Source organism: Piliocolobus tephrosceles, chromosome 4 (assembly GCF_002776525.5).
Source record: "Piliocolobus tephrosceles isolate RC106 chromosome 4, ASM277652v3, whole genome shotgun sequence".
NCBI lineage: Eukaryota > Metazoa > Chordata > Mammalia > Primates > Cercopithecidae > Piliocolobus > Piliocolobus tephrosceles.
The window spans coordinates 158380001-158393908 of NC_045437.1; the positions used below are offsets into that span (position 1 = coordinate 158380001).

The window sequence follows — 13908 nt, forward strand, 5'->3', positions numbered from 1 at the left end:
TTCCTTTCCTTTCCTTTCCTTTCCTTTCCTTTCCTTTCCTTTCCTTTCCTTTCCTTTCCGTCTCTCTCTCTCTCTGTCTCTCTCTTTATTTCCTTTCTTCTCATTCTTTCGTCTCGTTCTTTTCATCTTGCTCTGTCACCCAGGCTGGAGTGCAGTGGTGAAATCTCGGCTTACTACAACCTTCCGCCTCCTGGGTTCAAACGATTCTCCTGCCTCAGCCTCCGAAGTAGCTGAGACTACAGGCACGTGCTACCACGTCTGGCTAATTTTTGTATTTTTAGTAGAGACGGGGTTTCACCACATTGGCCAGGCTGGTCTCAACCTCCTGACCTCAGGTGATCTGTCTGCCTCGGCTTCCCAAAGTGCTGGGATTACAGGCATGAGCCACTGCGCCCAGCCTCATTACATGTTAACACAATTAACATTTATTAGAAAGAACTATTTTCATAAAAGATTTAATTATAATTTAGCAAATCTAATGTCTCTGATATTAGTCGGATTCTCATGTCTGCTGCATTCAGTCTGTTGTGATATATTTTTTGAATGAAAGAAGTCTTCCTACAAAGAAGTTGTTAAAAAAAAAATGTGAGGGAGGTTCTTTTCAGATAAGTTGGGTATTCTTTAAAGCAGTACCAAAACTTGACAGGTTGCTTACAGGTTAGGTTCAACATGGGGTCTGAGACTTTATCCATGAACTTTTTACTCTGTTGCATTAGAAACAATTGGTCTGTCTTGCACATTGAATCAGTCATTTCTCTATGTTTGATTTTTGTAATGCCATGCGTTGGTCATTTGGAAAATATTGATGGTCTTCAATATTTCTCAATTTTTCTCATTTTGGCACTTAAAAAAATACTTTATCAAAAATGGCATTGCTAATATCACCACCAGCCTCTTCTGAAAAGTTGAGGGAAGTGCTAAACTCACAGTAATGGATACAAATTTTCTAAAATGTGAATTGTTGACTGAAAGCATGGATTTTATTATTGGCAAGATTCATTAGGTATCCCTATGGATGTTCAGTTGATTCAGCACCATTTATTGAAAAACTGTCTTTTTCCCTCCAGCTCTGCAGTGTCCACTTTGTGTGGTCTCTATTTTGTTCAGTTGTTTATTGCTCACTTGCTTATTGTTTATTTTGCTCATTTGTTTATTTTCCTCATGCCTGTGTTCATGTAAGTACTGCCCTGTCAAGCTGTGTAGTTTGGGTTTTTTGTTTGTTTTTGTCGTCGTTGTTGTTTGTTTTTGAGACAATCTCACTCTGTCACCCAGGCTGGAGTGCAGTGGCAAAATCTCGGCTCACTGCAATCTCTGCATCCTGGGTTCAAGTGATTCTCATGCCTCAGCCTCCTGAGTAGCTGGGATCACAGGCATGGACCACCATGCCTGGCTACTTCTTGTATTTTTAGTAGAGACAGGATTTAGTAAAAACGGGGTTTCACCACGTAGGCCAGGTTGGTCTCAAACCCCTGGCATCAAGGGATCCGCCCGTCTTTGCCCCTAAAAGGGCTGAGATTACAGGCTTGAGCCCCCAAGCTCGGCCTAAGCTGTGTGTTTTGCTATCTGATAGCCTGAGTTTGTATTCAGTAGAGTAACTCAGGCTTGTACTCAGGCTTGTTCTTCAAGATTGTCTTGGCTATCACTGTTGCTTTTGCCTTTCTGTGTAAATTCTGGAGTCAGCTTGTCAATTTCCACACACAGGTATACGCAAGAAAGCCTGTGGGAGGCTGTGGGCTTTGGATTAGAATAGCATTAAATTCATAAATCAATTCAGAGAGAAATGACATTGTTGTTAATAATGAATCTGTCAATATGCAAACATTTATATTCTTCCATTTATTTAGTCTTCTTTAATTCTTCGCGGCAGTGTTTTAGGACGGTGTTTTTCCTACATAAACAGTTCTAGCAGTTTTTTCTGTAACACTTTAAAGATATTTTATCATGTTCTTGCTTCTGTTTATGTTGAAGAGTCAGTAATCAGTGTTCTTGTTACTCCTTTGCAGTTAGTATGTTTTTTCCTCTGCTTCTGAGATTTTTCTTGCTTTTCAGCAGTTGTGTCTAACGTTGCTAGGTATGATTTTCTTTGTATTTATTCTATTTAGGGTTTATAGATCTTCATGATACACTGATTTGATATCTTTCATCGATTTTGGAAAATTCTTATAGAATATTTTTTATATTATTGCTTTTTCCTCCTTCCCGCTTTATTTTGTCCCATATTTCCTTTGCACTGTTTTCCATCTTCCTGTTCTTTTCTCTGTCTGTGCTTCAGTCTCCCATTTTCTACTGCCTTATTTTCTAATTTGTGAATTTCTGTCTTCTTCTGTTTCTAAAGTACCCACTCATGTGAATTTTTAAGTTTTTTTTTTTTTTTGAGACGGAGTCTCGCTCTGTAGTCCAGGCTGGAGTGCAGTGGCCGGATCTCAGCTCACTGCAAGCGCCGCCTCCCGGGTTTACGCCATTCTCCTGCCTCAGCCTCCCAAGTAGCTGGGACTACAGGCGCCCGCCACCTTGCCCGGCTAGTTTTTTTTTTTGTAATTTTAGTAGAGACAGGGTTTCACCGTGTTAGCCAGGATGGTCTCGATCTCCTGACCTCGTGATCCGCCCGTCTTGGCCTCCCAAAGTGCTGGGATTACAGGCTTGAGCCACCGCGCCTGGCCAGTTTTTAAGTTTTAATTGTAGTTTTTCAATTCTAGATTTTCATTTCTGTTTCATAGATACCAGTTTTTTGGTTGAATCCATCATCTGTTTTCCTTTTTTCTTGAATGTAATAAATATAGCAGGTTTTTTTCCTGTTGGTTTTAGGTTATTTGGTCTCATTTCCAGCAATGTTGATAATTTTTTAACTTTTTAATTGACACATTATAATTGTACATATTTATGGAGTTCAAGTTGGTATTCCATTACAGTTATGTGTTGTTTATACAATGTACAAATTAAGGTAGTTAGCATATCCATCACCTCATACATTTAATCATTTTTTGGTGGTGAAAACATTCAAAAGCCTCTCCTCTGGCTATTTTGTAATATACGGTACTTTACTGTTAACCATAATAATTCTTCTGTACAATAGAACACCAGAACTTATTTTTCTTATTTTATTGTAACTTTGTACCCACTAACCAACCTCTCCTCATCTTTCTCTCTCACCTCCCCACTCCAGTCTCTGATAACCACTCTTCTACTCCACTTCTATGGTACCAACTTTTTATTTTTTAGATTCCACATATAAGTGATATCCTGCAGTATTTGCCTCTCTCTCTATGTCTTATTTCACTTAACATAATATCCTCCATTTCCATCCATGTTGCTACAGATGACAGGATTTCATTCTTTTTATGGTCGAATAATATTCTATTGAGTATATATAACCCCATTTTCTTTATCTGTTCTTTCATTGTTGGACACTTAGGTTGAGTCTGTATTTTGGCTATTGTAAAATATGGGAGTGCAGATATTTCTTTGACATACTGATTTCATTTCCTTTGGATGTATATCCAGTAGTAAGATTGCTGGATCATCTAGAAGTTCCATTTTTTTATTTTTTTTAGTAACCTCCATATTGTTTTCCATAATAACTACTAATTTGAGTTCCTACCAACAGTGTATAAGTGTTCCCTTCTCCTGAAATCCTCCCCAACACTTGTTTTCTTTTTTCTTTTTGATAGTAGCCATTCTCATTGGAATGAAGTAGTGTCTTGTTGTGGTTTGGGTTTGCATTTGCCTGATGATTAGTTTATTTGAATATTTTTTCGTATACCTGTTGGCTCTTTTTATATCTTCCTTTCGAAATGTTTGTTAAGCTATTTTGCCCATTTTTAATCAGTTTTTTTTTTTTTTGCTATTAAGTTTTTTTAATATATATTCTGGATATTAACCCATTGTCAGATGTATAGTTTGCAATTCTCTCCTATTTCTGTAGATTGTCTATTCATTTTGTCAGTTGTTTCCTTTGCTGCACAAAAACTTTTTAGTTTGAAGTAATCAGATTTGTCTGTTTTTGTTTCTGTTGCCTGTGTTTTGAGGTCTTCGCTTTAAAAATCCTTGCCTAGCACAGTGTTGTAAAGCATTTTCCCCTGTTTTCTTCCAGTAGATTTCATGGTTTCAGGTTTCACGTTTAAGTCTTTCATCCATTTTGAGTTGATTTTTGTATATAGTGAGAAGTAGTTTAGTCTTATTCTTCTGCAAGTAGATAATACATTTTCTAAGTGTTTTTAGCACCTGTTTTGAAAATCAGTTGTCTGTAGATGCATGACTTTAATTCTGGGATATCCATCCTGCTCTATTGGTCTGTTTTTATGTCAGTGCTATGCTTTTTTGGTTGCAGTAGCTTTGTAGTATATTTTGACGTCTGTGTATCTGTCCACTGCTGGAAGTGGGGTGTTCAAGTTCCCTGCTATTACTGTATTACAGTCTGTCTCTCCCTTTAGATCTAATGATATTTGCTTTACAGAGTTGGGCACTCCAATGTTCAGGGTGTGTGTTAATATATACTGTAAATATATATATATATGAGACACAATTGTATATTATATAATGATTATATAATATATATAATATAATGATTATATAATATATATTATAAATAATGTAATTGTTATATCTTCCTGCTGAATTGATCCCTTTATCATTATATAATCACCTTTTCTGTCTCTTTTTACAGTTTTTGACTTAAAGTAAGCATGGCTACTCCTATTTGCTTTGGGTTTCCATTTGCATAGATGTCTTTTTCTATCCTTTAGCTTTTTTTTTTTTTTTTTTTTTTTGTGACAGAGTCCCACACTGTTCCCCAGGCTGGAGCACAGTGGTGTGACCTTGGCTCACTGTACCCTCCACCTCCTGTATTCAAGCGATTCTTGTGCTTCAGCCTCCCAAACAGCTGGTATTACAGGTGTGCACCACCACACCCAGCTAATTTTTGTATTTTTTAGTAGACACAGAGTTACGCCATGTTGGCCAGGCTGGTCTTGAACTCCTGACCTCAAGTGATCTGCCTGTCTAGGCCTCCCAAAGTGCTAGGATTACAGGCGTAAACCACTGCACCCAGCCTCTATCCCTTAACTTTCAGTCTATGTTTGTCTTTAACAGTGAGGTGAGTCTGTTATAGGCAGCATACATTTGGGTTTTATTATCCACTCAGCTATTCTGTATATTTTAATTGGAGGAACTTACCCAGTCACATTCAAGGTTGTTATTTATAGGTAAGGATTTATTGCTACCTTTGTGTTAATGGTTTTCTGGTTGTTTTATAGATTTTTTTTTTGTAGCATTCTTTCTCTCTTGTTCACGTCTGTGGTTTTGTGGCTCGCTGTGGTGCTATACTTTGTTTCCTTTCTCTTTCTCCTTTGTGTATCTGCTGTAATTTCTTTCTTTATGTTTACTATAGAGCTAGCATAAAGAGTCTTGTTATAATGCACTATTTTAAGCTGACAGCAAATTAACTTTGGTCTCTGTATTGCTCCATTCTCATATTGTCATAAAGAACTACCTGAGACTGGGTAATTTGTGAAGAAAAGAGGTTTACTTGACTCACAGTTCCACAGGCTTCAAAGGAAGCATGAGTGGGAGGTCTTAGGAAACTTACAATCATAGCAGAAGGTGAAGGGGAAACAAGCACTCCTTACCATGGTGGAGCAGGAGACAGAGAGAGAGAGAGAATGCAACGGGGGGAAATGCCACACTTAAACCATCAGATCTTGTGGAACTCACTATCATGAGAACAGCATGGGGGAAAATCTGTCCCCATGATCCAGTCACCTCCCACCAGGCCCTTCCCCTAACATGAGGATTACAATTCGACATGAGATTTGAGTGGGGACATAGAGCCAAACCATATTATTCCACCACTGGCCCCTCCCAAATCTCATGTCCTTCTCATTTGAAAACCAATCATGCCTTTCCAGCAGTCCCCCAAAGTCTTAACTCAATCTGACATTAACTTAAAAGTCCAAGTCCAAAGTCTCATCTGAGACATGGCAAGTCCCTTCCACCTATGAGCCTGTAAAATCAAAAACAAGTTACTTCTAAGATACAATGGAGGTATAAGCATGGGGTAAATGCTTCTGTACCAAATGGTAGAAATTGGCCAAAATAAAGGGGCTACAGGTCCCACGCTAGTCCAAAACCCAGCAGGGCAGTCATTAAATCTTAAAGCTTCCATGTAATCTCCATTGACTCTATGTCTGACATCCAGGGCACGCTGAGGCAAGTGGTGGGCCCCCAAGGCCTTGGACAGTTCTGCCCCTGTGTGCTCTGCAGGGTACAGCCCCTGTGGCTGCTTTCATGGGCTGGTGTTGAGTGCCTGTGGCTTTTCTAGGCTCTCAGTGCAGACTGTGGGTCTACCATTCTGGGGTCTGAAGGACAATGGCCCCCTTTTCACAGCTCCATTAGACAGTGCCCCAGTGGGGACTCTATGTGGAAGCTCCAACCCCACATTTTCCCTCTGCACTGCCGTAGTGGAGGTTCTCCATGAGGGCTCTGCCTCTGCAGCAGACTTCTTCCTGGATATCCAGGCATTTCCATACATCCTCTGAAATCTAGGCAGATTCCCAAACCTCAACTTTTGCCTTCTGCATACCCACAGGCCCAACACCATGTGGAAGCCATGAAGACTTGGGGCTTGCAGCCTCTGATTCAATGACCTTAACTGTATCGTTGGCCCCTTTTGGCCACACACTTTTAAACCAGCAAATCTTGTGAGAGCTCACTATCATGAGAACAGCATGGGGTAAATCTGCCCCTGGATGGAGCTGGAGCAGCTGGGATGCAGGGCACCAAGTCCTGAGGCTGCACAGAGTAGCAGGGCCCTGGGCCCAGCCCACGAAGTCATTTTTGGTTGGCCTCTGGGCCTGTGATAGGAGGGGCTACCTTGAAAGACTCTGAAATGCCCTGGAAACATTTTCCCCATTGTCTTGGCTGTTAACATTTGGCTCCTGTTGTGCACATTTCTGCAGTGGGCTTGAATTTCTCCCCAGAGAATGGGTTTTTCTTTTCTACCGCATGATCAGGCTGCAAATTTTCTAAAATTTATGCCCTGCTTCCCTTTTAAATATAAGTTCGTTTCAGATAATCTCTTTGTTCATGCATATGAATGTACACTTTTAGAAACAGCCAGGTCACCTCTTGAATGCTTTGCTGCTTAGAAATTTCTTCTGCCAGATACCCTAAATCATGTCTCTCAAGTTTCAAAGTTCCACAGATCTCTAGGGCAGGGGCAAAATGCCACCAGTCTCATTGCTAAAGCATAGCAAGAGTGACCTTTACTCCAGTTTCCAATAAGTTCCTCATCTCCATCTGAGATCACCTCAGCCTGGACTTCATTGTTTATATCACTTATCAGCATTTTGGTCAAAAGTATTCAACAAGTCTCTAGGAAGTTCCAAACTTTTCCACATCTTTTCTGTCTGTTTCTGAGTCCTCCAAACCATTCCAGCCTCTGCCGGTTACCCAGTTCCAAATCACTTCTACATTTTCAGATATCTTTGTATCAGTGCCCCACTACTAATAATAATTTGTATTTCTATTATTGCACATATAATTACAGGAAAATTAGAAAACATAGACAGTAAGAAAAACTTCATCTGGAACTTTGTTGTGAAGAATAAGAATGATTTCTCTGTGATAAATTCCTTGGTATAACATTGTTGGAGCTAAAGGTTATGACATCCTTGTGGCTTGTGCTGTGGATTCCTATATTGATTTGGAAAAAAGGTTGTGGTGATTCTGATTTGCAGTATTAGTAAGCAGTGAATAAATTTTTATCACAGCCTCTGTAAAATTGATACTATGTGTGGATTTGGTTAGTATTTTATAATTGTTTTCATTTGCATTTTCTGTTTACTAGTGACTCTGTGTTTTGTGTACCTGTTAAGAATCGTCTGTTTTTATCTTTTGTTCATTTACTACTTGAAATAGTAATGCATTTCTGTGAGTACTGGTACCTATTACAGATATTATCTTTAATCATATCACATTTGAGAATTATTTTCTGTTCATCTTTTTGTTGTATTCAAGTTTCAACTTGTATGGGCTAATATACTTCAGAATTAAGTGTTATTTTCTTCTACAAGTGTGATATAATTCTTCTCTGTTTTCTTTTTTTCTAGGAAACGTGTTTGTTAGTTGCTTTCTTAGCTTTAAAGCTTTAATTAAACTGAAATTTATTTCAAGAAACAGTATAAACAGTGTTGTTTTTTGCTAAAATGTATTTCTAAAGTACTTTATTCACTTTAAGTATTGGTGTTTTATAGTATGTATCTTAAGATAGTGATTATACTTTTATTTCACGTAAATGTGGTCTATATAAAACCTGAGGCAACAGGCAAAATATCCCAAATTTCTAAGTAGTGTTACTTCATTTTTAATTATTTATACTATTACCAGAATATATTTCATATTGAATTCATATACATATGAACATGTGTGTTATTTTACTCATTTATTTACTTATTTATTTAAACAGTTCAGAAACAATTGCCAGATGTTGGTATATCCTACTTTCTGGATCTGTGCTTGTGAAAGGCTCCATGGTCTTGCCTCCTTGCAGGTACGTTCACATTTGCTGCTTAGTACATATGGCAGGCAAAGTTAATATTAAACTATTTTGTATAGGATGTCATGCCTTGACTCCTGAAAGTTTACATCATTGGCCTTTGCATGAAATGTGCTAATTGACTAGTTTTCTTTCAGTAGGTGATACATTTTTTAAATGTCTTTGCATAAAAGTATTTCCAATGGCACCATTGGAAATACTTGGCAGGAATCAGTTAATCTTTTGTATTTCTGGCGGTATAATCTGTAAGCTTACACCATGACATGATATCTCCTTCCTGTTTGAAAATTAGTTTTATGGGAGCTGGGTGTGGTGGCTCACACCTGTAATCCCAGCACTTTAGGAGACTGATGCTGGCGGATCACCTGAGATCGGGAGTTCGAGACCAGTCTGACCAACGTGGAGAAACCCCCGTCTCTACTAAAAATGCAAAATTAGCCGGGTGTGGTGGCGCATACTTGTAATTCCAGCTACTCGGGAGGCTGAGGCAGGAGAATTGCTTGAACCTGAGAGGTGGAGTTTGCCATGAGCCGAGACCATGCCATTACACTCCAGCCTGGGCAACAAGAGTGAAAATCCGTCTCCAAAAAAAAAAAAAAAATTAGTTTTATGTATGTTTTGAGCTGATTTATCTAATGGATTTTTGATTCATTGCTATTATTGGGTGTAGAGAGGTGATATAATAGTTAAGAAATTGGTTTTTGGAGTAAATCAACTAGATTACAATTCTGATTTCATCACTAGTTATGTGACTTGGGACAAATTTTAGTTTTCTTGACTGAAAAATGGGAATAATAATGGTACCTACTTAAGTATTGTCATGAGGTGTTAGGAAACTACTACAGATGCTCTCAACAGAAGTCTATAAGGGCACATTCTGGAGCCAGACTCCACGAGTTCATATCTGCTCTACTATTTCTTGGGCAGATTACTTAATTTCTTTGTGCCTTACTTTGTTCATTTGTAAAATGATCATAATAATACAACCTCTTTCATAGCATAGGCTAGTTCTGAGAAATAAATGACTTACTCTATATAGAGCTGTTAGAACAGTACCTGGCTGTTAAAAGTAATTGTTAATTATTATCATAACTATTACATAAAAGAGAAGGGTGGTGGAAAGAAGGTCAATTGTGGAATTCTGTTAGTAATTAAGATTTTGGGGCCTCAACGTATGCTTTAGTGACATATAAATGTAATTTTTAGTGACTTTTTTCCCATAATGTTGAGAAGAAATTTCTAGGCTTTGAAAGTAAGACTTCCAATTGTAGTTAATTTAATGGCATAACTGTTTAACATAAATATCAGGATATGGGACATCTCGATTTAAATATCATTTTAGAAGTCATGCCTGACTCCTGAAAGTTTACATCATTGGCCTTTGCATGAAATGTGCTAATTGACTAGTTGAATAACACATGTAGTTGACTGTATTTATAAATATATAGTAGTTCTGGTTTTTTTGAGCTTTTTGGCCATTGTTCCTTTTCCCTATATTTGTGAATCTCACATTAATGAATTTGTATTTTTAGCCCCTGAGAACTGAATAAGCTGGATTGATATTGCCTACAGTTATAGTTGAAGATTGTAGGCCGGGCACGGTGGCTCAAGCCTGTAATCTCAGCACTTTGGGAGGCCGAGACGGGCGGATCACGAGGTCAGGAGATCAAGACCATCCTGGCTAACACGGTGAAACCCCGTCTCTACTAAAAAATACAAAAAACTAGCTGGGCGTGGTGGTGGGCGCCTGTAGTCCCAGTTACTTGGGAGGCTGAGGCAGGAGAATGGTGTAAACCCGGGAGGCAGAACTTGCAGTGAGCCGAGATCCGGCCACTGCAATCCAGCCTGGGCGACAGAGCGAGACTCCGTCTCAAAAAAAAAAAAAAAAAAAAAAAAAGATTATTAGTATTTTTCTTTTGAACACTCCTGCTGTGTTCTGAATGGTCAAGAATTTACTGTGAGGACTTTTAGTAGCCCTTAATCAACTGCAATAATTCATTACTAGTTTGTGATCAAGACAATGAAGTTTATCTTTTTAAGTAAATAGAATGTTTGAGATTTTAGAAAAAGTCATGGTGTGCATTAATGTAATCATAAACTTTACAGCATATGTGATTATGGAAGTTTATTCTAAAGAATAATACTGATTAGGGAATTTGTATCTTTTGTATGAAAAATTTATAATAGGCTACTGTAGGTTCAATTTTAGGATTAGTGAGTTACTATAACAAATAAACTACCTAGAATAATGCTTAGCATATATTAAGCATCAAATGATTTTTCGCTTCTTCAGACAGAATACAGAAACCACAGCATAATTAGAACAGGTAAAGTTTGATTTTTTTTTTAATTTTTTATTTTTTAAATTTGAAACAGAGTTGCTGTTGCCCAGGCTGGAGGGCAGTGGCAGGATCTTGGCTCACTACAACCTGCACCTTCTGAGTTCGAGTAATTCTCCTGCCTCAGCCTTCCGAATAGCTGGGATTACAGGTGTGTGCCACCACGCCCAGCTAATGTTTGTATTTTTAGTAGAGGCATGGTTTCACCATGTTGGCTAGGCTAGTCTCAGGCTCCTGACCTCAAGTGATCTGCCCGCCTTGGCCTCCCAAAGTGCTGGGATTACAGACATAAGCCACTGCACCTGGCCCTAACAGGTAAAGTTTAATTTTAAAATTAAACTAATTCAAGGGATTAGCTACTAAAAAGGATAAAGCCGAATACCCTACAGCTGAGGGCAAATTCCCAAGGACAAAACAAATTTGAAAGGGAGACCCCCTTCCTCATGACTAGAGTTCAGACTTTGTTGAAGAATCTTAGTTGCAGCCCAGTAAATAGCAGAGACGTTCACTGGATTACTCTGGGACAGAGCTGCTCCACAGTCATCTGGTCAAGGCTGGCAGGAAGGGGAAGGGAACTGCTGGCCAGGAGTGGCACGTAGGAGACCCCCCTTACTAGGATGCAGATGGCCCCTGAAGCTGGGGACAGGAAACAGAAGCCCCCCAGTTGCAGAGGAAAAGTCTTTCTTATTGCAGTGTTCCTCTAGCACCCTCTGCTGACAAAGCTGTAACATTTTCAGCTAGCAAAGAAGAACATTTACACAATTCACATCCTTACCACAAAGTAGGGCAATAAAGGGTAGATTTGAAGCCGAGAGCTAGAGCCAGTATGTTTGGAGAGGCAGTAAATAACTGTCACAGTTCACTCCCCTGGCTGCTCAGCTTCCTTATGAATGCTTCTAAACACATTTGAAATTCCGTTCAACGATCTGTGTCTACCTAACAAAACGCCACTATCCTTTATACAATGAAGTTCTTACCCTCTTGCCCAATAAGGAGACACACAACCACAACAGTCATTGCTAGCTATATTTGTATATAATCTGTCATAGTGCCTCTGAATATTCTGTTAACTAAAAACTACCTTGTAAAGTTTACCTTCAGTATCTTATACCATATATATTGTAATCTAAGAGAAAATATAAAAAGCTACTACAGTCCTTGTTTCTATAATTGGACATAAGGCTTTAGTTGATATCTCTGTCTTTCACTACCCATTCAGTATTTCTTGCCTCAAGTAAAACTTCAGCTGTTCTGTGTCCTTTACTTTGTGGTTGGAACAAAACTTTAATTTTGATGTGTCTTCAACTGTCCTGCCTCTTTCTTGGTTGCTGTAGTTTTTGATTAACCTTTTTTTTTTTTTTTTTTTTTTTTTAAAGACAGTGTCTCCCTCCGTCACCCAGGCTGGAATGTAGTGATGTGATCCCAGCACACTGCAGTCTCTGCCTCCCAGGTTGTGGCGATTCTCCTGCCTCAGTCTCCCAAATAGCTGGGATTACAGGTGTGCACCACCATGCCCGGCTAAGTTTTGTATTTTTTGTGGAGAGAGGGTACCATGTTGGCCAGGCTGATCTCAAACTCCTGACCTCAAGTGATCTGCCTGCCTTGGCCTCCAGGAGTGCTAGGATTACAGGTGTGAGCCACCTCACCTGACTGTTTTCCACCAATCTTTATTGTATCTTTTCTTTCTTTTTTTTTTTTTTTAAAGACAGATTCTCTATTGCCCAGGCTGGAGTGTGGTGGCTTAGTCTTGGCTCACCTCAACCTCTGCATCCCAGGTTCAAGCGATCCCTCTGCTTCAGCCTCCCAAGTAGCTAGGACTATAGGTGTGTACCACCACACCCAGCTAATTTTTGTATTTTTAGTAGAGATGGAGTTTCACCATGTTGGCCAGGCTGGTCTTGACCTCCTGACCTCAAGTGATCCACCCACCTTGGCCTCCCAAAGTGCTGGGATTACAATGTGAGCCACCACACCTGGCCCCATTAATCTTTACTAGTGGGCATGGAAGTACTAACAAGAGCATAAGAGAATGGCCTAAGTTCCACATGTAGTCTCTCTTGCCTACATTTTGTGCAGTAATCCATTATTCCTTTGCTGATTGGAATCAGTCACATGGGCCAGTAGACTAACCTCTTTTGCTGCCTGTTGGTTTAATGACTGGGTGGAAGTCTCTAGTTCAGTAGAACCATTGTTGTGTTTACTGGCAGAAGCAATACTCTTTTGTACACTAAGCTTCCAAACCAGCAGAGCTTAGAGTTGTTGAGAGGGGAAGCAAAAATTGTGTGAATGAGTTTGTGAAAGGGAAATAAATCTCAGGACCCCCAAATCACTAAGTCAAAGAGAAAAGTCAAGCTGGGAACAGCATCAAGCAAACCTGCCTCCCATTTTATTCCTAAATAAGATAGCTACAAAAATTTAAAAAAAAAAAAGGCTACATTGCTCCCTCATAATTTGTCCATAAGGAAATTCCTTGTGGACCTAAGATCTTTACCCTAAACAGACTGAGGCACCAAACCCAGCAAGGCCTGTCCAGATTTTTCTTGGCCTATGTAGTATTCCTTCCTTCCAGGTATGGGGCAGGACCCCTCTGGAATGAGGGTTTTCAAGGGAGAAAGGAGAGCAACATTTCTAGGTTTTATGACTTGCTTTGAGGAAAAGGAGTTCTACTTTCTATGACTCACCTTGAGAAAGAGGTTTCTGTTACTCAGTTTGAGGGAAAAAGAGGGGCAAGAGAAGGTCAGAGACTTTGCCTTTGATTTGCTTCAATATCCTTTAAAGGACTCACCATGCCAAAGCACCATATTTTGGAGTATTGTTTTCTGAGTTCCAACAAATCCCTAGTTTTATCTCTTTTATTGTGAAATATAATATGGGGAAAAGTGCAGACATAAATCTACATGTTAGTGAGTTACTATATATCAAGTGTTTGCCTAATCACTACCCATATCAAGAAATTGAACATTGTCATTACCTAGAAGCAGCTTCATGCCTTTTCTTAAATCTACTCTCTTACCTTTC

At 39.2% G+C, this 13908-nt stretch overlaps 1 protein-coding gene across 3 annotated transcripts in view; it reads left to right on the forward strand.

The window, feature by feature from the left end:
* The window catches only part of RAPGEF6 (Rap guanine nucleotide exchange factor 6), a 213260-nt gene that overhangs the window by 36419 nt on the left and 162933 nt on the right, over positions 1-13908 (forward strand). For all 3 annotated transcript variants that reach the window (XM_023196723.3, XM_023196720.3, XM_023196718.3), the window contains exon 4: positions 8462-8545. In XM_023196723.3, the coding sequence (XP_023052491.2) occupies positions 8462-8545 (84 nt within the window). The remainder of the gene's footprint in view (positions 1-8461; positions 8546-13908) is intronic.